This window comes from Penicillium chermesinum (assembly GCF_028974085.1).
Source record: "Penicillium chermesinum strain IBT 19713 chromosome Unknown utg000002l:1.0-5270490.0:1.0-5274688.0, whole genome shotgun sequence".
Taxonomy (NCBI): Eukaryota; Fungi; Ascomycota; class Eurotiomycetes; order Eurotiales; family Aspergillaceae; genus Penicillium; species Penicillium chermesinum.
In genome coordinates, this window is record NW_026695312.1 from 3,701,139 (window position 1) to 3,723,429 (window position 22,291).

General features: G+C 50.2%; 9 protein-coding genes across 9 annotated transcripts; 5 read left to right on the top strand and 4 right to left on the bottom strand.

The window, feature by feature from the left end:
* Positions 1-323: 323 nt before the first annotated feature.
* Positions 324-1,148, top strand: N7468_002242 (uncharacterized protein; the record flags this gene model as incomplete). The annotated part of the gene is made up of 1 exon (XM_058471539.1): positions 324-1,148. One exon carries the CDS (start codon positions 324-326, stop codon positions 1,146-1,148), a length of 825 nt encoding a protein of 274 aa, XP_058334680.1.
* Positions 1,149-1,608: 460 nt separating this feature from the next.
* On the top strand, positions 1,609-3,649 carry N7468_002243 (putative RNA binding protein Ligatin/Tma64; the record flags this gene model as incomplete). The annotated part of the gene is made up of 3 exons (XM_058471540.1): positions 1,609-1,636; positions 1,709-2,368; positions 2,559-3,649. 3 exons carry the CDS (start codon positions 1,609-1,611, stop codon positions 3,647-3,649), a joined length of 1,779 nt encoding a protein of 592 aa, XP_058334681.1.
* A 618-nt stretch (positions 3,650-4,267) lies between these two features.
* N7468_002244 (uncharacterized protein) lies at positions 4,268-7,056 on the bottom strand (the record flags this gene model as incomplete). The annotated part of the gene is made up of 4 exons (XM_058471541.1): positions 4,268-5,273; positions 5,718-6,677; positions 6,752-6,909; positions 7,003-7,056. The coding sequence occupies 4 exons, from the start codon at positions 7,054-7,056 to the stop codon at positions 4,268-4,270; spliced, it is 2,178 nt and encodes a 725-aa protein (XP_058334682.1).
* A 591-nt stretch (positions 7,057-7,647) lies between these two features.
* On the top strand, positions 7,648-8,091 carry N7468_002245 (Dabb family protein; the record flags this gene model as incomplete). Its single annotated transcript, XM_058471542.1, has 3 exons — positions 7,648-7,666; positions 7,763-7,849; positions 7,952-8,091. 3 exons carry the CDS (start codon positions 7,648-7,650, stop codon positions 8,089-8,091), a joined length of 246 nt encoding a protein of 81 aa, XP_058334683.1.
* Positions 8,092-8,474: 383 nt separating this feature from the next.
* On the bottom strand, positions 8,475-9,721 carry N7468_002246 (tRNA maturation protein LHP1; the record flags this gene model as incomplete). Its single annotated transcript, XM_058471543.1, has 3 exons — positions 8,475-8,580; positions 8,640-9,373; positions 9,437-9,721. 3 exons carry the CDS (start codon positions 9,719-9,721, stop codon positions 8,475-8,477), a joined length of 1,125 nt encoding a protein of 374 aa, XP_058334684.1.
* A 676-nt stretch (positions 9,722-10,397) lies between these two features.
* chsD (chitin synthase D) lies at positions 10,398-12,531 on the top strand (the record flags this gene model as incomplete). Its single annotated transcript, XM_058471544.1, has 3 exons — positions 10,398-10,427; positions 10,478-10,644; positions 10,707-12,531. The coding sequence occupies 3 exons, from the start codon at positions 10,398-10,400 to the stop codon at positions 12,529-12,531; spliced, it is 2,022 nt and encodes a 673-aa protein (XP_058334685.1).
* Positions 12,532-13,300: 769 nt separating this feature from the next.
* On the top strand, positions 13,301-15,772 carry hsp88 (Hsp70 chaperone Hsp88; the record flags this gene model as incomplete). The annotated part of the gene is made up of 5 exons (XM_058471545.1): positions 13,301-13,375; positions 13,468-13,499; positions 13,602-15,048; positions 15,105-15,404; positions 15,464-15,772. The coding sequence occupies 5 exons, from the start codon at positions 13,301-13,303 to the stop codon at positions 15,770-15,772; spliced, it is 2,163 nt and encodes a 720-aa protein (XP_058334686.1).
* Positions 15,773-16,747: 975 nt separating this feature from the next.
* N7468_002249 (MFS transporter) lies at positions 16,748-18,403 on the bottom strand (the record flags this gene model as incomplete). Its single annotated transcript, XM_058471546.1, has 2 exons — positions 16,748-17,715; positions 17,779-18,403. The coding sequence occupies 2 exons, from the start codon at positions 18,401-18,403 to the stop codon at positions 16,748-16,750; spliced, it is 1,593 nt and encodes a 530-aa protein (XP_058334687.1).
* A 799-nt stretch (positions 18,404-19,202) lies between these two features.
* Positions 19,203-22,001, bottom strand: N7468_002250 (flavin-linked sulfhydryl oxidase ERV2; the record flags this gene model as incomplete). Its single annotated transcript, XM_058471547.1, has 7 exons — positions 19,203-19,393; positions 19,448-19,610; positions 19,658-19,959; positions 20,141-20,349; positions 21,202-21,495; positions 21,568-21,696; positions 21,781-22,001. 7 exons carry the CDS (start codon positions 21,999-22,001, stop codon positions 19,203-19,205), a joined length of 1,509 nt encoding a protein of 502 aa, XP_058334688.1.
* Positions 22,002-22,291: the final 290 nt, after the last annotated feature.

Genomic DNA, 22,291 nt, shown 5'->3' on the forward strand with positions numbered 1-22,291 from the left:
CATAAATCATGACTGTACTTTGCGCGACCGAGGATAACACTGATTGCTGCACAATTAAACCCTACTTGAGTGGTTGGCCATATTCTCTATTCATCATAAATCAGCACTTACCTACCTCTAGGCTTTCCGGAGCCATTTGAGGAAAGCCTTTGATCCAAAGGGGAATGACGTCTCTTTTAGGACGCGGCCTAGACATCAACAGCGTGGTTTGATGCTCTTCCATAAATATCCACTTGATACAATCTTCAACTGCAACGTAGAAAGTTCAACTAACAAACAAACTCTCGCTACTTTGCTAATCACCTCTGTTAACATTACTTGAGATGTCCCTCCGTCGTGAAGAAGAGGCTGACCTCGAGGCTGCTGGCCATATCTATGATCTGCAGATTGCCAGATTTCTGGATTTCCAGACATCAAGCTCCTCGCAACTATTTGACATAGATGGTCTTCTCATCACAGAGGCTAAAATGCGTGAGAATACCCAGCGGGAGGTGGCCCTCAAACATCAGCTTGCAATCTTCAAGAAGAAGGTCAAGTACAAGCTGCCCTTCTTCAAATCTATCTGCATTGATGCTCACCTATTTGATGAAACCTTCGCCTTGGGTGAGCATTATTGGTTCCTGGAAAGACGATGGGCGAGGATCAAGGCTTCACTCGGGGACATTCCGTTCTCTCGCGGCATTGATCTATGGAGATCCGACCCGAGATGGTACATGCACCGTGCTCTGCGTGAAGACTGTGCCACCAAAGGAGGATGTTGCGGGAGGATGTGTGGATGTTGCCTTCGTCGTGAGAATCTCGAGAAGCCATTCGCTGGCGGCCATTGTACCGTGGAATGCTACTGTTGTAAGAAGACTCAAGGACGTCAAAGTGGGCTTCAACGTCTTCGACATCTCCATCATCAACAACAGGATGAGAGAGGCTTAGCATCTGGGCTGCAAAAGAATGAAATTTCGAATCAGATTCGGTACGCATCGTTGCTCGGCCTTATGCCTGGGAGCAATGACAATCCCTTCAACCTCATTGACGATGTCCATGTGCAATACGGCCGCCCTCTCTCGATAAATGGGCATGTTTTCAAGCGGTCATCAAGAAGCGAGGCTTTAGGAATTTCCCATACTTTTCCCTCGCGTGAATACCAAGTTTAGCAATTCCTGTTTCAGTTCAAGACTAAATTTGGGCTTCGTCTTGGTTTATCGTCAATGTTACTAATATCATTATCTCGTTACTCTTCTAGATCAGAGGCACCATTACTATTCAATAATAATTCATGTGCATATAGTCCATGACTCAAATCTCGTAATGAAGACTATACCTGTAGCAATAGACATGAGTCACATTGATATACAGTCCGTTGACGTGGGCTTTCGGGTCGATGTGGAGAATGCGCGGGTATTTTTGGATTTTGAGAATCTTGTCACCTTCACCTCTTAGGCTTGCGAGCATCTAACGTCCCTCAGCTTATTTCCTCGTATCCCTATAGCTTTGGAGAAACACCAAAGCTATCTCGAGGACGTTCCTGAACCGGTGCCCGCCATGTTCAAGAAAAAGCCCACGGTCGGTGATCTCCCCGCATTGCCCCTCTGAAGCTATCAGCTCTCTCTCACCATGAAACCGACTTCATCTACAAAGACTAGTAAGCTTTATTTGTTGAGACCCGTCTGACATTTCCAATAGATCAAGAACTTGTCGCCTTTAAGGTCATCAGACAGAAGGAAAATCGCCGACCAGATCATCAGCGACTACAAAATTACCGTCCCCTCCAACCCCGCAGAAGCAGGCCCCGACACGCCCAGCACAACACCAACCCTCAGCGCAATCCGTAATGCCCTCCTCCCCGACAATGCACAAACGGCCCGCTTCACCACGACTGCCGGCCCGGAGCTGAAACAAGTACAGGGAATTGTGTACGTTGGCGCGCATCCAGACGAGGAGGAGCGGGTGCTCTGGTTCAAAGTGGAACAAGGCCCCGGGTCAGACAAGCGCATCTACCCAACGGTGTATACGCTATGGCGCAATGCCGACTTAGTCCCCCTGGTGCACACCCCGGAGATGGTCATGCGGAAGCTGCAGGGTGGAGCGGACCTTATGACGCCGGGTCTAGCTAATGAGCCTCCGTTCCCCGAGCGTGCGGTCAAGGGGGCCGTGGCAGCGGTTGCGAGCTTGGACAGGCATACTGTACCGCTTTTTGTAGGGGTATGTGAGATTGATGTCTCTGCTCTTGGTGAGGTCCAGGGGTCTAAAGGCCACGCCATCCGTGGGCTCCATTGGGCGGGTGATGAGTTGTGGGCTTGGAGCTCATCACCCCGGCCGGGACGTCCTGCGCCAGAGTACTTGAAGGGCTGGGATGAGGATGCGTCTGAAAGCGGTGGGATTGAGGGGGGGTGGGAGAGCTCGATCTGACTGGAAATGACGAAGAACCTGCCAGTGCTGATGTTGACGCAAATGTCGATGAGGGTCAGGATGATGCTGAAGAGCCTGTGAAAGAGCCTACGACGAAAGGTAAGTAAACTCAGCGTAATGTGAATGAGGTATCGGGTTCTGATAATAATGTCCAGAGGTCGATGATGCTTTTGTCAACGCTTTCGTCTATGCTCTTTACAAGCTCAAGCAGGACAACCCTACAGCAGTTAACCACGCACTTACATTACCCGTGTCGCCTTCGATATTGATATCCAACCTCATTACCCCCTACCTTCCGATCTATTCCGCCAAACAGGCGCCATTTTACAACATCAAGAGAACTAGTTGGAAGAATGTGAAGAAATTCATCAAGCATTTGGATAAGTTGCAGCTTGTCAAATCTAAGGACCGAAGTGGCCAAGAGACCTATATTTGGGACGTTGATTTCAATGACCATCGAGTTGAGAGATTCGTTCCTTACAAACTTCCGTCACGGAATGTCCAAGAGAGCGCTGGCAAATCATCCGCTGCTTCGAGCAGTAACAAACCCGCAGCAGCAGGCGAGGATCCGTCAGTCGGACAAGTCATTACGGTGCAAACTCTTTACCGACCGACGTCGAAGCTCATGCCGGACATCTTCCCAACGCTTTCTATTAGCGATGCCCAAAATTATTACAAATACACCGATGCATCGAACCTCTTGGACCAATATCTCCAATCACAAGATCCGCCTTTGGTGTCCCGCGAGAACCGCCGGATCATCAACCTAAATCCATACCTCGCAAACAAAGTCTTCACGTCATCTTCACCTGATGACCAAGGAGCATTGAAGCGTGGCATGGTCAACCGCGACGAGCTTCTGAATCGGATCATTGGAGACAGCTCCTTGGTGCAACCCCACTACGTCATCCTGAAACAGGGCCAGACCATTGCAGATGTGAAGCCGAAGGCCGGGGCTCCACCCAAGGTGCTTGTCACGATCGAAAAGCGTAATGCTAATAAGGCATTCACTCGGGTCTCTAATCTGGAGGTCTTTGGTATCATTCCCTCTTTATTGGCCGAGGAGCTTCAGAAGAAGTGTGCGAGCAGCACAAGTGTCTCGCAGGCTACCGGGGCACCAAAAGGTGTGATGGAAGTCTACGTGCAAGGAGATCAGCGCAAGATTTTGAACACAGCGCTTTCGCGCCGGGGCCTGCGCAGCCAGTGGATTGACATCAAGGATAAAGCCAAGTCGAAAGGGAAATGAACACATATCGAGATCTCTGGGCCTAGACTAGGCTTGAAGATGCCAAGAAGATTGCAGGTCTTGACATGAATTACAAGTAGTCAGACTAGGTGTAGAGGGTAAGCCGTACTATGCACTTAATTGACGGAGGAACGTATGAAGTGCTCTCGAGAGCCGTTCATGGGCAAAATGCCCCTTCTCCTGGCCAGGTTAAGGCGTACTATTGAGCCGAACATCTAAGGCGCGCATAACCGCGTCACCTACAGAGGTTCCACTAAAGTGGATACAAGTACTGAATCAATTCTTGAGAGAACTGTACGTAAATGGTAAGTGTCTGTAGGTAGGAACTGCTGGGGGGCTTTTGGAGTTAATAATTAGGTTCCTAGACGGGTGTACATCAGAAGGCATCGATCATGAAAAGCACATACTGCCTCCGTGCGCATACATCATTCCTCCAGCGGCTATACAACTAGTACCACATCTATCTAAATTTACCTATCAACATGAAGCTCTTCCTAAGTTAGGAAGATCACCAGGTCGCTCAACTGAACCGCATCTTTTGCAGAGCTCTGCCCTTGACCCCTCGTCCAGCAACTTCTCCGTGTCTTCACATCGGCCCTCTCTAGCTGCATTGACGATTTAGCTTTCGGTAAGCCAACTCTTGAGAAGTTCTCTTCCAAGCTGGGACTGCCAATGATCTTTGGGCAAGATTCGATTCCGAATGTCAATGCACTCGGCCAAATTTTCAATTGCATCGGACTTTTTCCCCTGTTCCATTTGCATGCAAGCTATGTTCTGCAAGCTCCGCGGAGTAGCCGGATGGCTTTCTCCAAGTGTCCTCCTTTGGGCTTCTAAAACTTGATAAGCCAGAGTCTCGCCCTCTGCAAGTTGGCCTCCTTCGCCATAGAAAACGGCTAAGTTGCTCATAGATTTCAACGTATCGGGATGCGCTGGCCTCAGATCCTCCTTTCTGATACGGACGACCTTCTCTTGCAGGTTCATGCTCTCTTCTGAGTGCCTCAAGAGATGTAGTACCCATGCCAGATTATGCATAAAATTAAGAGTTGTAGGATGTCTCGGCCCTAATGCTGAATACTTTTCGCAAATAATGAGCCCATCTTTCAACATTGCTTCCGACTCGGATAACCGGCCTCTACTGCCATACGCGGTCGCAAGATTCATCATCGCTTGGATGTGATAGAGATTTTGTAGAGGAGCGACCTCTCTCCAATAATTGAGAGCCTCTTCGGCTAGCCTTTCTGCATCTGAAAAACGACCCAGAGAATGGTAACTAAGGGCCAAGTTCGATTTGGAGGCAACTGTATCGGGGTGGTTGGGGCCGAGTATCCTGGTCCTTGTCGCAAGGAGCTCTTCCCCCAACTCTTCGCTTTTTTTCCATTTCCCCCTCAAATGATAAACAAAAATCAAGTTGCCCGTGCTCGTGAGAGAAAGCTGATCCTTGAGGCCGAGCGTCTTTTTGCGAACCTCGACCGCCCTTGCGCCTATCGCCTCTGCTTCCTCCAATCTACCTTGCAAAACATAGACATGGACCATGTTGCTAAGTATGGTGATTGTGACCGGGTGGTCTTGACCGTGGAGCTTCTCACTGGCTGTCAAGCCTTCTTTGGAGAGATCCTCAGCTTCACTGTGCCGACTGAGGTTCATACATATGAAGGCAGTGATTCTGATAGAATAAATTGTATCCTCGTGATTTGTACCAAGAATCTCTTTCCTCGCTCGCATTGCAGTCTCGGAAAATTTAAGGCCAACTACGAGGTCGTCTGACATTGAAAAGCTGGCCGCGTTGCTTAAAAGGTCAGCCCATTGACAGATATCACTTTTAGAGGCCGGACGGTGGTTTAATGCTGCTCCGACATGTGGAAGAAGCTCTTGGCCTAATCTCTTGCTCGCTGGAGTTTTTTGGTCGGAAGGAAAAAACCCCCAATAGGCGTTGAATAAATCGAATGCGCCATATTTCAGCATCCATCGTTCTGTCTAGCCATTGCCGCGTTGCAAGTTGCACCAATCGGTGCATTTCAAAGGAAGTAGCGTCCTGCCCAATGGAAACGAACGAAAATTCTCGTAATACCAGAATATCTTCCATAAAAGAATCCCTTTCAGCTTCAAGGCTGTCTTGTTGGGGATTCGTGGAAAACTGATTTTTGCATCGGCGTCCATAGCTCGTCCCACAGCCCCTTTGAGACCAGTTAGCCACTTGGTTGCTTTCGAATGGCGGGGCTCGTCAGGAATACGAAGCAACCGCTCTGGGATCGCATGTCTATCAAAAAAGCTCATGAGAGCCAGAAGATTCGCAGCAGACATTCGAGTTTCTTTAATTTGGTTAAAGGATAGCTGCCATGTAATCAAGACAGAGTTGCTTGCCTCCCAGTCTCGATCGTAGTTGTTTGCTTCATGTGCGAGCAGCTTGAACCTTAAACTATCGTTCCTTTCGAACTCCTCGATATATTTCTGGATTGAGAACAGTGGCGACCGTTGCTTGATGTATGCTGCTGCTTGTATGATGGCAAGTGGTATGAGGTCGAGTAGTTCTAGAAGCTTTGTTGCAGCTTCTTTGTCCTCTGTGCCGAGGTTTCCACCCAGTTTTGCCTCAAGTGGCATTTGGGCATCCGCATTGTTCATTGGCTGAACCTGAATATGAAATTTATCATTGACGAATCTCTCGGCGACCGCTTTCCTTCTAGTTGTCATAATGATAGAGCCGCTGGTATTTGTCGGTATGAATGCGCGGACGGGGAGCATAGAACTTCCGGGACCGTTGTCAGAGTATCGACGTTCATGGAGAAAGGAATCGTCGTCGACGTTATCAAGAACCAGCACCCATTTGTGCTTTGGATCTTGAAGCCAATTTAACACTGGCCTCATGAGGTCGGCACTAGAGCCTTGATTTCTCGTTATCTTGCATCTTTCGGCGATCTGGTGATAGCTTTGCTCGAACCGCACCACGTTACTTGCGTGGCACCAAAAGACAAAGGTATCCGGCGCCTTCTCCCGAACGCGATAGCAATATTCGACTACCATCTTGGATTTTCTGCCTCCAATACCGATATTAGCTGACTTGTCGGACAGTCGATGATGATACAAGAGACGGTATCTCAGACGTACCCAACACCCCCAAATCCGACCACGGCTAGCTTCGAGCTTGGCTTTGAACATTTCTGGTTGATCTTCTCGAGCAAGGCTTCTCTCCCGACAAAATCTGGATCCCGGTCGAATGGGACATTAGAGAAAGGCTCCGGTGGTGTTTTAGGACGGTCACCCCCCTAGATGAGATTACCAGTAAGCCGCAGCCCTTCCAGCCAGATGTGGTGCTTACCGAGATAATTCACATAAATGCTACCAGTATTGCTTCCCACTTGCGTTCCAGTGTTTTCAGTGTGCGAATTGCCAAAGTATATGCTGGTTGACATGTTGATCCGCTCTTGGGCTAGGGGACTCGGAAGGCTGGGCTCTTCGTGGTGAGGCTGAGGGCCGCCCCCGCATCAAACGGGACTTTCCTGGCACGAGCGTATGGGCCTCATCATGCGAAGCACGCTCGTACTAGAAGATGGATGTTAATAATGTCCCGAATCCGCGTAATTAATATGTCATACATTTCACAACCCTACTAAGTCTTCTATGAGGTATACAGATACTGTAAAAGCTATGATCCGCATTAAAACCTGTATACCCGGCATGGGACGGAAGGAAGAAGGCTCAGGATCCTAGTATCACTCGTGGGGCGAACTCGAATGAAGCTCATGCTACCTAATATATGTGCATAGTCATTGTTACTGACCGGAGAGTGTATCTAGGCCAATCGTCTTCGCGCCCACAAATCCATATCGGAGATATGCCGACGATCCACCCCCACGTTCTCCGTCGCCATCAGCCTGTCTCGGCGCTAAAACAACCCATGACATCCCGCATCGAGACTTTTCCCTTCACTTAGATCCTACAGCAACCCAAAGTCTCCTTTTTCCTTTTCTGTTTAAGGACTCGACGGCAACCGCTGTAGCATTATGCCCGTCTACCACATCGGTATGCCTTCTATACCCTCCCCACCTGACTCCCAATGCGGAGAACCCCCCCTCAGAATTCCAATACCTCGAGCGAGCTGCTAACAGGGCCTAACAGTTCTATTTCGCCTGAAACAAGGCGTCACTCAGGCTCAATTAAGCGCCTGGGCCGAGAAAACCAAAGGGATGGTGGGGCAGATTCCAGGTATGTTGTCTCACGCATCGGCGATTGCCTTGTTTGAAGCGAATGCCGAGCCCAAAAAGATGATAATAACAGATGACTGACATTTTTCACTCTTATTGACAGGCCTCAGATCAATTGAGGCAGGTCAGCCTCTTCCGATCAGTGTCCCTCGTGCGAAAGGATTCGATATGGGTCTCGTGGCCATTCTGGACTCCCCAGAGCATGTTGCTTCGTATGCGACACATCCGGCTCACTTGGAGTAAGGACGCCCTTTAACAGAGCTCATTGACAGACGCTAATGAGACTCCGCAGAGTTCATAAGATCCGGGAGGAACTGTGCGAAGACACCCTGGCATATGACTTGGAGTTCTAACCGCATATGTGTTACTGGCAGCAAAACCAAGAGCTAGCTGGAAGCATGGGAATATGGATAATTTTGCCTATGATAACTCGAAAGCATGAATCACGTCCAGATCATAATTTATCAAGCAAAAAGAAAAAAAAAGAAAAAAACGCCGGAGGGTCTTTCCCTATGTAACTTTGCCAAAATGGGTGGCCCGTTCCATAATACTTTTATAACCCGCCCAATGACAAGAGAACAAAAAATGGATGATAGGAAAATGGAGTCAAGTCTCAAGCACCGTATTTACTCCTTAGCATCAACCTTCTTAGCGGGGTGATCGCCGTTGGCCTCTTCCTCGCGAGGACGTTTCTGGCCCGCGTCAGCGGTGCTCTCGACCACAGGGACACCACTACGGCAATGCAGTTAGCGAGGTGGACAATCGCAATTTCATGAAAATATTTTACTAACCGTTCATCCTTCTTGGCCTCGGCCTTGTCGTCCTTGAAACCGTTCTTCTGGTCATCGGCACGGCGTTCGCGCCAGTCGCGGTTGTCATTACGGTCACCACGGTCGTTGTTACGGTGGTTGCCGCGACCACCACGGCCACCACGACCGCGGCCGCGGCCACCGCCCCGACCACGGCTGGGCTTGACATTGCCAGACTTGATCTCCTCTACCTTCTCGTCACAGTACTGCTTCTTGCTCTTGATAATCAGATCCTTGCCCTTCCACTTGGGTTTCTCCGGAAGGTCCAGGAATTCCTTTTGCTTCTCTTCGGTGGCGAACTCGACGAAAACACTGCCCTTGAAACCCTTGTCATCACCACGACGCAAGCGAATAGCGTTAATTGGTCCGTAAGGAGCGAAGAAGGCCTCAATGTCATACTGGGTGCTGCCCTCTTCGCGTCCAAAGCCCTTGGCGTAGATGCTGCGGGCCATGGCCTTGTTCTCAAAAACCTTGATCGAGTCATCGTTATTCTCGGGTAGAGGGACCTTACGCTTGACGGCGGTGTCGTTGTCAGTCAACTCGAGAGTCTCGGAGGTCTTGAGAGCTTCGACGACAGCGCTGAAAGGCTGGAAGCGCTTCATACGCTTGAACGAGTGGATGGTTTCAAGGGGAACGGCATTGTTTTTGGCGCCGTCAACCAGACCCATCAGGAACTTGTCGCTAAAAAGGTTGGAGTCGGAGAAGTAGAACTCGACCTATTCGAGTCACATTAGCGGGCGCCTTTGAGAACGCGACGGACGGCAAAACTCGATTTGTACCTGCTTGCGAATCTGCACTGGGTCATCGGTCTCTTCCAGAGTGGACGGGTCGAATCGCGCATTGTTCATGTTGCGGCGGGGACGGCCACCATCGCGCTGGTGAGGCTTTTCTTGTGACTTCTCAGATTTCTCGCCCAGCTTGGCGGCTTCGGCGACAATACGCGCTTCGTCGTCCTCCTTGGTAGCTCCCTCGGGCTTGGTGTTCTCACCCTTCAGTTCAGCGAGGACATCCCGGACGTCCTTCTCGGCCTCCACGTTGGCGGTAGGCTTCTGTTCGTCAGACATTTTAAGCGGGGTGGTTCGCGCAAAGAACGCGAAAAAAAAGGTATCGGCGGGATGAGATAAAGAAAAAAAAAGAAAGTAAAGGCGGGCAACGGCTTTGGCAGGTTCGTATGACTCAAGATAAATTCGAGTCACTGGCGGGTTGGCGATTTATGCGAATCACCAATTGATCCAACCAATTTACCTCCGAAAATGGAAATCTGGAAATCTGCAAGAGGAACAAAGAGAAGGCTTCGACCTGAAGCTGTTGGAGTGAATTTTTTTGGGGGGAGCTGTCGGCCCTGCTGCCTCAGGCGATGACGCTAGCCCCAATCAGGTAAAAGATCTAGACAGACACATTAGTACATATTTCCTGCTGGCCTGCTGCCTCATCGGATTCATTTCTTTGAAAATTTTGAGTATCGCGTAAAAATTGTATGATTGCATGCATGAAGTGATATGTCTTCTATTTTTGAGGTGCCTTTGGTGGTTTTGGGGTCCGAAACATGAGCAAGGGCTGCAAGGCTATTGTTATCAAGCAGGGTCACGCCTGCCAATCTATGCGATGACCTTTTTGCATCTCCATAGAAGCTCCATCAGCAAAGCTTCCCAAATAAACTTACTCCAAGAAGAGCAAATATCTCATTTCTTTACGCAGCATCGTTCAAGTCCCTTCATCTCATATCCGTCGGCAACAAACATGGCGACAGACAAATGGCCGGCCAAAGATGTAAAGAAAGCCTTACCATGTATTCCCCTGAAGTACTGACATTCCTTTAGATTGCGTATTTGGCTGTGATCGGACCATTCATGCTAGCAGCAGTTTTCGAGTGGCTCCTTTGGCTCGCAGCATTCCTCTTTTGTCTGGTCAAAGTGTATCAAAAGGCTGATCACTGGAGCATCAAATTCCTGGCAGCTGTCATGGCGGTCCTGTTCACTTTGCTACGGTAATGCTAGGCCCTCCAGACCTGTCTCCGGAGGTACTAGTGTGAGACTGATCCTTCTCCAGTTTGGCCTTCCTTCCGGTCATGCTCTTCACATTACCGCTACCCGCCCGAGCAGCACAATATTTCCCGCAGGACGTCGTTAATGCCTTTCAATTGTTCGCGTTTTGGTCTTTTTCGATTCTCCTGATCGGTCCCTGGCTTTTCTGTGTATACGGGCTCGTTGTGAATTCGATTGGGCGAAAGAAAAGGATCCAGGAGGCCTTGGATGATCGTACTGCTCCCAAGACGGTCGTGGTGATGCCGGTCTACAAGGAAGAGCCTGACGTACTGATCAAGGCAATCGACTCGGTAGTTGACTGCGATTACCCGGCATCTTGCATACATCTCTTTCTCTCTTGGGACGGCCCCATTGTGGATGAGACATACATGCGCATCGTTGAGTACCTTGGCCTTCCAGCATCCCAGAAAAGATATCCTCAAAGCATCGACGTGATTTACAAGAACGCTCGTATCACTGTTTCCCGCTTCAAGCATGGTGGTAAGAGGCATTGCCAAAAGCAAACCTTCAAGCTCATCGACAAAGTCTACAAAGAATACTTGAAGAGACATGACGATCTTTTCGTCCTATTTATCGACTCCGATTGCATTCTCGACCAGGTCTGTCTACAGAATTTCATGTATGATATGGAGCTGAAGCCGGGAAACAAGCATAATATGCTTGCGATGACGGGTATTATTACTTGTACCACTGGTAAAAACAGCCTCTTGACGATCATCCAAGATATGGAGTATATTCACGGGCAGCTTTTCGAGCGCACGGTTGAATCCGGCTGTGGAGCGGTGACTTGTCTACCAGGTGCACTCACTATTTTGCGGTTTTCTGCATTTCGACGAATGGCTAAATACTATTTCGCTGAGAAGGCCGAGCAGTGCGACGACCTATTCGATTTCGGCAAATGTCATCTTGGCGAGGACCGGTGGTTGACCCATCTGTTCATGATTAGTGCGAAGGGACCATACCAGATTCAGATGTGTACGGGTGCCTTCTGCAAGACCGAAGCAGTACAGACGTTCTCAAGTCTTTTGAAACAACGTCGCCGTTGGTTCCTGGGGTTCATTACCAATGAGGTCTGTATGATCACTGACGTGCGGTTATGGATGCGATATCCGCTATTGTGCTTGGTTCGGTTCATGCAAAATACGATCCGTACGACGGCGCTATTATTCTTTGTCCTGATCATTGCCTTGGCCACAACATCGAAGCATGCATCCGATCTGCCAGTGGGCTTCATTGGAGTCTCGCTCGGGCTGAACTATCTTCTCATGTTCTACTTCGGGCTCCAATTGAAGCGTTATAAAGCCTGGCTATACCCCATCATGTTCATCATAAACCCAGTGTTCAACTGGATCTACATGATGTATGGAATTTTCACTGCAGGTCAGCGGACCTGGGGCGGCCCACGAGCGGATGCTGCAGCTGCCGATGAGAATACTTCCCCCGAGGAAGCTGCTGAGTACGCCCGGGAACAAGGTGACGAGCTCAATGTTAATGTGGATACATTTCGCACCAACCTCCACCGTCGGCGATCTGTTCCGATCCGTCCCCCAGAGCGCATTGAAGGACGATTTACCCCAGCCGCGCAGCTCCTTGATGGCTTCTACACTCATGCCGAGGGAAATTCGCTCCCTGATATGCGTGGCCTTATGGCTCCCCGGATGCCTGGGACATTCCGAGACTCACTTGAGTCCGTTCTCAGTGCATCATCTGATGGTGGTCACCCTAACCCAATGGCAGTAACTCGCAACATGGAAAGGTTGATGAGCGAGGAGGATCAGCAAAAGCTGTCTGATGCCAGACAGTCTGGATTTGCGAGTGATGTCGTTTAAGGGCTCGTTATCAGGCCATTACCAGCAGTATTCGTTAGACTTTGTCTCTTCCTCTCTTTTTCAGAGTATCATTATTTTTGAATCCAATCCAAGTGACGTCAATACTGGTATTCGGAATCCAAGCCAAGGCCCTGACCTTTGAATGTGACAAATAATTTGTTCTGGTAGAGGGATAACCAGAATAGGGGCCCCAGAAGGCACCAGGCATCCAAAAAGCCTCACCTCGGCATTGGTTCTTTTTATTTCAATTCAGGCGTATGACATGAAAAGGCCCGCGTCTGCGTACACCAGTGGGACCGATGGGGTTAGGGTCTAGTTAACTACGCAGTAGTTATGACACACGCGGTTCCAAGTGCTTGGTGCCAAGTGCTTGGCGGTGAACGAAATGATTTTTCTGCGCATCTACCCCTAAGCGGTGAGTGTTGCCCAGCCAGTGACACATCGTGGAAGTTCTGGTCTCTGCTGGAACTTTCGATGGCCACACAGACGCGGATGCCAAAAGTGTGCCCGTATATAGTCCCAGTATTCATCGTAGGCTTGCACAGGATCTCTTTATGAAATTTTGAAATTTTAGTCTCTTTTTTTCTCATTAGCTTTTCTGTCCTCTGGACTTGATACCCAGCTCTTCTTCACTTCAGCCCCGCCAATCAAGTGGAGTGGCGTGCAAATTCTCCCCTCCAAAAGTTCTTTCTCACCTTCCTTGATCCTCTCTCCCGCAATCTCCCAACTACCCCCTCCTCGATCAATCCACATTCTCTCCTCGCCTACAATGTCTGTTGTCGGTATTGATTTTGGTGCGCAGAGCACCAAGATCGGTGTTGCCAGAAACAAGGGCATAGATATTGTGAGTTTTAGCCCCGCTAAGCCCCGCGCCTCCATGTGCGCGGTGATATTGGATCGAACAATGATTAACTGAATGTGTTCTTCTTGGTATAGATCACCAACGAGGTGTCTAACCGTCAAACTCCGTAAGTTAAAGCCTTTTGGCAGGAACATGGGCATCCAGCTCCAGCTTTCAGCTTCCATTTTTCATTTCTGAATCTCGCTGACTTTTTTTTTCTGCCCAATAGCTCCCTCGTCGGTTTCAGCGCTCGCAGCAGACACATCGGTGAGGCCGCTAAGACACAGGAGACCTCCAACCTCAAGAACACTATCGGATCTTTGAAGCGCCTCATTGGCCGCTCTTTCGACGACCCCGATGTCCAGATCGAGCAGAAGTTCAACACCCCCGCCATCATCGATGTCAATGGTCAGGCCGGTGTTGAGGTTAACTACCTCGGAAAGAAGGAGAAATTCACCGCGACACAGCTGGTTGCTATGTACTTGACTAAGATCAAGGACACGGCCTCGAAGGAACTGAAACTCCCTGTCTCTGATGTCACAATCAGTGTGCCTGCTTGGTTCACCGATGTCCAGCGCCGGGCTATGATCGATGCCGGCGAAATCGCCGGTCTTAATGTTCTCCGCCTGGTCAACGACACCACCGCTACTGCTCTCGGATACGGTATCACCAAGATGGACCTGCCCGGCCCTGAGGAGAAGCCTCGCCGCGTGGTCTTCGTCGACATTGGTGCCAGTGACTACACAGCGACTGTGGTTGAGTTCCGCAAGGGTGAGCTCAATGTTAAGTCGACCGCTTACGATCGCCACTTCGGTGGTCGGGACTTTGATTTGGCTCTGACCGAGCGCTTCGCCGATGAGTTCAAGGAAAAGTTCAAGATCGACATCCGCACGAACGGTAAGGCCTGGTCTCGCACCGTGGCCGCTGCTGAGAAGATGAAGAAGGTTATGTCTGCCAACCCTCAGGCTCCTATGAGCATTGAGTCTCTGATGGAGGACACCGATGTCCGCGCCATGGTCAAGCGTGATGAGCTTGAGGACATGGTCCGCCCCCTCCTTGACCGAGTCACCGTTCCCTTGGAGCAGGCTCTCGCCGAGGCTAAGCTCACTGTTGACGACATTGACTACATTGAGATGGTGGGTGGCTGCACGCGTGTCCCTGCTATCAAGGAAGCCGTCTCCAAGTTCTTCGGCAAGAACCTTTCCTTCACTCTCAACCAGGATGAGGCCATCGCCCGTGGATGTGCTTTCTGCTGTGCCACTCTCTCCCCCGTTTTCCGCGTTCGGGATTTCGCCATCCACGACATCGTCAACTACCCCATCGACTTCACCTGGGAGCAGTCTCCCGATATCCCTGATGAGGACACCAGCCTTACCGTCTTCAGCCGTGGCAACGTGATGCCCTCGACCAAGATCCTCACTTTCTACCGCAAGCAGCCCTTCGACCTGGAGGCCCGCTACTCCAAGCCCGAGGCTCTTCCCGGAAAGGTCAACCCCTGGATTGGCCGCTTCTCCGTGAAGGGCGTCAAGGCCGATGCTAATGACGACTTCATGATCTGCAAGCTCAAGGCCCGTCTTAACCTGCACGGTATCCTTAACGTCGAGTCTGGTTACTACGTTGAGGACATGGAAGTTGAGGAGCCCATTCCTGAGGAGGGTGACAAGAAGGACGGTGACGTAAGTTTTTTTTCAATCTTCTGGCATCCACAGGATTATGTACTAATGTTTTCTAGGCTATGGACACCGACAAGCCCGAAGAGCCCAAGACCCGCAAGGTTAAGAAGCAGGTCCGCAAGGGTGACTTGCCTATTGCTTCCGGTACTGGCGGCCTCGATGAGGCTACCAAGGCTGCGCTCCAGGAGCGTGAGAACGCCATGTACATGGAAGACAAGCTTGTCGCCGAGACCGACGAGAAGAAGAACGAGCTCGAGGCTTCTATCTACGAGCTTCGTGACAAGATCGACGGTGTCTACGCCGAGTTCGCCAGCGAAGAGGAAAAGGAGAAGCTGCGCGCCAAGCTGATGGCCACCGAGGTATGTGCACTATCAACCTATTTGAGTACTCGTCGAAACACCAACTAACTGGGTTGCAGGACTGGCTCTACGAGGAGGGCGAGGATACCACCAAGTCCGTCTACGTTGCCAAGATGGATGACATCCGCTTCATCGCCGGTCCTATCATCCAGCGTTACAAGGAGAAGATCGAAGCCGAGCGCGAGGCCGTCCGCAAGGCTGAGGAGGAGGCCGCCGCCAGGAAGCGTGCCGAACTCGAAGCTAAGAAGAACGCCGAGGCTGAGGCCAAGAAGGCCGAAGAGGAGGCCAAGAAGGGCGCTGAGGGCGATGCCGAGATGAAGGATGCCCCTGCCGAGGGTGAGGCCCAGGGCGAGGCTGAGAAGCAGTAGATGTCGAATTTGCCTCGCTGTTGATTCTCGCTCTCCTTTCAAACTGGGCTTCCACTTCCGCAGTGGATGATTGAATATGACGCCCGTATGATGACGAAAAGGGTATGTTTTTAACGGATCTAGACCCGATCAACTGGCCCGTTGGTCAAAGTTTTTCATTTTCCTGTTCTTAATGGCCTTGTCATGATGTAGATCGTTTTCTTCGCAATGAATAGATGAAAACAGTCATATATTGGTCCCTGTAATACCATCAATTATAGATGGCTTGCTACCTTGGTGCTTTGAGCAGCATCAACCAAAAAAAAAAAATTGAAAGAGCATATAGTGGCTCCAACGTAAAGCCTCTGGTCTTCATGTATAATGTCTATTTCTCTACGAACCGCTCTATGATTCCTCTTAGAAGTCTGTTCCAAGTCATATCTCGTCGATGTCCCACGGTTCTCCCCTTGAGTTCCGACCTCAGAAAGGAATCCAAAACAATCGCACCAATGGAAAGAATACTCCCCGGATACTTCATCCCCAGATTAGAAGCCTGATCTCCATGAACATCCACAGCCAAGAAAATTAGCGTCTATAAGCGATCTAAATCCAGGAATCGAGGAATAGTCTGCCGATCATTTGTTCATGAACACTGTAAAGCTACGGCTGGAGTTGAGGGATCGGAAGCCCTTGAATCTGCGCTGTAGGACATGATATCCGACTCCACGGGTTTACGACAATGATCTGGGATTAAGATCAAGTTCGTAAATTGCTCATTTTGTTCCTTCTGTTCATACAAATGTAATTCCCAAGTGTAATCAACGAGGCATAGCTCATGGCGGGTGATTCAGCACTGCTACTGGTATGGGGGAAAAAAAAGTTAGGGATTGAAAATATTCGGCTTTTGGAGTAGAACGGCAATGCCTACTCGGGGATACTGCATTGCCGGTCACTACTCGTAGTCTATTATTATATACATCAAGTCCCGCGAAAATGCTATTTTTCACTTTTCTCCTGGGCGGTCTGCCGGATCTGTTCCATTTCCCTTGCACATATTGCCCCGTACTTGCATCGACTGCGGATCGCAGCTCCGTAGTAATAGAACACAAAAGGCATTGGCATGCATGCTAAGGACAAAAATGCCGGAATACTCGAGGCCCAGTGAATCCCCAGCCCCGCATACATGTACCGGGTGAAAAGTGGGAAGATGCCGCCGAAGCTGTACCGGAGAATGGACATGGCCGCAAGCACCGACGCCGAGTATAACGTGTAAGAGTCGACGAGGTAGTTGACGATACCAAGGTAGATGAGAACGAGCCCGAAGCCGAAGGGAATCATCGCAGCCACGCTGGACAGCCAGTGGATGGATGGCGAGTTTGTCCACGCAAACCAGAATAACCCGATCGGGACCGTAACGGCAGAGACCATGCTGGGCGGGAGTCGGGCTTCCGGTGGCGGGAACCCGTTGTGGTTCTTCAGTGTCTGGTCGTATCGCTTATGGTCCCAGAGCGTATAGAGTACGCCGCTGCAGGTGCCTATCAGCACGCCAATGAAGGGGAGGCCGGCGACGCCCTCATTCCAGCCGCGTTCTTGCTCGTATACCACGGGGAAGGCATCGAAGAGCATATAAAGCGTGCCGTAGATAAGCGCAGCATAAAAGGTGAACAGAAACACAATGGGTTCGCGGATCAGCAAGATCCAAGGCCGTGAGAAGATGGTCTTCAGGCGCGAGACCCACTCCTGTTGGGGCTTGCCGATATCACGGACACTCATGTAGCACTTGCCGGTCTGTTCTGACAGCTTCAAAGCCCGTTTTCGAAGTAGAACTGGCGCATAGGTTTCGGGGAGGAAGAAGATGAGAAGGATCCATACCAGACCGGCCAGGGCTGACAGAAGGCCTTCTACCCATCGCCATCCTGCGTTCATTGACAGGAATCCACCAATACTGGGACCGAGGGCAGGACCTGGTTTTCGAGGTTCTGATTAGCATTGACGTTTTTGATTCATTAGGACAAAGGCATACATACCCGCGTAAGGGGTCGCAGCAAACAAACAAAGTGCTAATCCTCGCTGTCGGGCAGAGAACATATCTGACACTACTCCTCCGGAATTACTGAGGGGAGAAGATCCAAAGACTCCGGCAAAAAAGCGCAGGATCACGAGGGTTTGGATATTCTGCGCACCGGCACAGCCTGCTAGGAAGGCACTCATGCAAAAAAACGAGATAAAGAATGGTATCTGTCTGCCAATATTCTCGCTTAACGGCGCCCAAAGAAGTGGCCCTACGGAGAACCCAATGACGTATAACGACAGGCCCAGCGTGGCAACTTCGTCGCCGACCTGGAAGTGCGCGGTGATGCTATTTAGACTCCCGCTATACGCCGACGAAGCCAAGGACACAGCCAGAGTCGCGAAGCCCGTCAGACACGTGATGAAGACTTTCCTCGCTAAACCAAACCGCATGGGGTCGCGAGGATCATCCGGTAACCAGGTCACCACGAATGGATCGCTTTCAGTTCCTGAACCGGCATACTTATGATCCAGAATCTCTTGTGTGATCACGCCTTGGTCAGACATCAGACGCCAGTAGGAGATCCTCTTCGGATACACAACCGGCGCCTTTGCGCCATCCTGGCCTGCAGGATCATGCATGTCCAGGGGGTATGGGGAAACAACCCCAGCAATTGCTGTCACCTTCCATACTTTAAGTACCTCTGGGGGCCTCCAACGTCTTCTCGGAATCGCCTTAATTTCGCCGAAAAAAAGCGGGCCAAAACGGCCGAGGCCCACCCGGATATCCGGCACGTCAATCAGGTCTTTCGTTCCTGAAGGTTGGGCAGTCGCACACTCGTCCGCAAGTGGCGAATTATTGCATGCTTTTCCTGCTTCTCATGTGGGCCTGGTCGTCATCGTGGCCCCCAGATTTCTACTGCGTAGACTTGTGCCAGACCTCCGAGGGTGGACTAATTGAACATAAATCGGAAAAAAGGTCCGTATAAAACGGCCCCGAGGTGTGGGTCTCCCCGGTCCTCATCGTGAAGTGCTCAATGAACGAAAAACAAAAAAAAAAAGCCGTCTACAGGCTATAGGCTATGGCGGTATTAGGAAGAGAAATTTGTTTCCCAATAGGAGAGCAGCATGCATCTAGCATACTAGAACGTAAGCCAAAACAACTTATAGATATCGATCACGCTGTTCTTATAACAGCCCTCTAGCTCGCTGTTCTGCACTAATAGCATGTTCTCCATAGGATATCCATGACTATTAACAAAATGGGGCCAATCATACTGGGGCCTCCACACTGGCGATTGCTTAAACGCAAAAGTAATGTGGTCGATGCTACTCCGTAGAGCTCGATGCAAATGAGTAGCCTTGAATATACCGGCCAATCATATCACGAGTCCTCTGTTCAGTATGGAATCTGCCAACTGTTAGTTCCACAGATCTCAGACTATCCACGTAGTCCTGTTTGCACCCAATCGTCCTCTTCAAGTTCCCTCGCAGAGCTCCGTTTTCCCGGCTCCCACTGTAGCATCTTTCGCACGAGGCAAAGAAACTTCTCCTTTTCCTCTCCCTCAAGAGTCGTTTCCCTCGCTTCGAGTGGCGTGTATTCTGGTACTGGGATTCCAGCGCAGAAGTTACCTAGAAAGTCAGACACAATGAATGATTACCCTTCTTGTTAAGAAGTTGACTTACCTTCCTTAAAGAACTTTCCGGTTAAATCCCCTTGTGCAAGAAGACTCGGCGGCGGTGGGCCGAGAAGGCTTATCATTTCGGCGAGATGCGCTCGACTCCGGTAGGTCTGAAATTCAGGATCCCGGCCCGAGAACAGGGACCCGCCTTCGAAAAGGTCCCAAATCTGGTGATTTAACGTCTGCACCACTAAGATGGGACTAATCACCTTACCATACATCCCACATTCCATATATCAACACTGTATGTCCAGGGAGCTTCCAGAATTACTTCTGGTGCCCGGTAGATATCAGGCTGAACGTCTTCCGTGTGCTTCTCGTCACCGAATACGGCCGAGCCAAAGTCGCATAGGACCGGGGCATCCAACCTCTTAGGCATTCTAAGCTCCCGGGAAACATAGATGGTCCTTCCGTCTAGCTCTTTCCCTGGAGAAGGATCCCGAAGCTCATTCTCCTCAAAATCACTAAAAACCGAATCATCGTCGATGCCAAACATAAGATTGTCGGCCTTGATGTCTAATGGAATTGTTCAGTTAAGAATAGAAGCAGAAGACAAAATGGGGAGAAATACCTGTATGTATAATTTTGCATTCTGTATGGAGATAATCTAGGGCCAAAAACAGACAGTGAAGCACAACCACCAAGATTGTTGTAGGCAGTCTCCGGATCGGGTTGCGAAACAGGAAAGCCAACACACTCTCCCATAAGGGAGGATGCACAAGGCATCGATGTTTCTCTTCAGGGCCATCGACATCAAACGAGTCGAGCAACGACCTGACATATTCACGACCTGGATGGTTTTGCGAGGCTCCTTCTATGCGTCTGTATATGTTGAGTTCGTCATCCAGTTGCTTCCCCAATGATGCAGAGTTGATGAACATCTTGAGAGTGACATAACGACGGTGTCTGTGCTTTCAGTTAGCAATCGACTATAATATATCTATAAATATACATTCCATAGGCGCCTCACTCTATATCCCGCACGAGCCACACAGTTGAGCTAGCTCCAAATCCGAGCTTTCCCACTACTTGATATCGGCTTTGAAGGATTTCTCCTATTTGAGTAGGATAGTACCGGGTAGCAACATAACCTGGGATGGTCTCCTCTTCAATTACCTGGCTTACAGGTATCCGAACGAAATTCTGGTTTGAGAAATTAAGGGGTTTCCATCTTCGTCCGAGCAGGGGTAAGGACCGTAGAAGAGACGTTACCATCTCTGATATGAGGAAGCAGGTTTATTGCAGAACTATGGAAGAACTCAGATCATTGGTGGAGGTAGTGGGGGATGTGGGGAATATCGAGATAATTTTGGATGGTGGATGCGCTGGTAGCTCTCAAACGGGACGACAGAAGACAGATCGGCAGGTCAGGTGACTGGACTGTGTACGGCGTCGATATGGCGTTTTTCGAGGGGCTGATAGAAAGGGGATGCCTGATGAAGGGTATCCTGGGCCCGATTGGTATTGTAGCGCATCCAAACAAGGGCCAAAAACCATTCGGTAATGCTCAAATTGAATGAGAAAGGGTATATAGATGTATTACCATGGGTCCAATACTGTACAAGAGGCCAGCTCTGGTGGACGATTGAGTAGAAAGTCAAAAAACACAAAATGATAACGCTATGCAATCCGACAAGGAATCCTCAGGAACTGGACCAAATAAACCAAGAGTCTGCTGTGCATCGATCAACCCCGAGTTGTCCTAGAAGTGGATCATTAATCGAGATGTTATTATTCCACAGGGACTAGAGCACCTACGCTTCCTTTGAGATCTCCACAGCCAAATGATCAAGAGGGTCCGGCTCATCGCTCTTGCCAGCAGCGCGGCTCGTAGCCGGGTGGGTTCCATCTTCCGCACCCGCTTCGTCTTCGTCTCCCGCGCAGCCGCAGTCATAGAATGCGCCCAGGTCATTACAGTCGAACTCGGGCTTGTCGAGCATCACATTGACCTCGTTGTGGATGAAGCAGGCCCATCCGGCAGCCGCTTTTCGTGACGATACTTGGGGCGGATATTTGTTCAAATGCTGTTGGAAGTGCTCCGCGCATTCGCCGCTGTCACACCGTTAGCCCATCGTCATGTAGGTCCGCTGTAGTTTGCAGGGTACAACAGGCAGGGGATCGTACCATGGGTATAGCCGTGCAAAGAGATATATGTAAGAGCGCAGCGCATCTTGTTCGTCGGTCGTAGGTTTTTCGGGGAAGCGTGCCATCACCGTGTGGAAATACTTCCATGTTGCGCGGCCTAATTCAGCTCTGTAGAACAGCACGCGGCCTTCAGTTAGCTACCGTTCGAGAGCTTCTGAACTTGAAGAGCCATTCAGGGCTATGCTTGCTTACTTGACCGTTTCATTCCCAAGTCTGGGCATAACCACTGCCCCTTTCAGCAGGTCATCCTGGATCACGATTCCCGGAGCGTTTGTTGAGGGATGAACGATGTGTCCCGGGGCGCGCACGGCTGGACTCGGAGGCCCTTGGGGTCGAATAAAGAGGAAAAAAAGCAGACATATTGAGAGGGCGCCGCTGACGACGATGCGTCGCGCGATTTGCCGGTTCGCCATGCCGCGAGACTCGGCGGGGCGGTTTGTCGCAGGAATGTGCGTTAATCGGGTCCGCGGGTAAGCCGGCCGCTTGAATGAGCGACGAGTCGGTGTCTAGGGGGAAAAAGGGCTAGCTGAGGACTTTGGAGAGAGTGGAAAGATATGTTTGAAGGGATTCGTCGTCTCCACGTGTCGCGGGCAACAGCTTAGTCATGACGTATTCGTAACTAACTAAACTAACTAGTTAACAGCCCTGGTGTTGAACACCGCCATTATTTATTTGATTAGCTCAAAGGTTCAGTAGAAAGTAT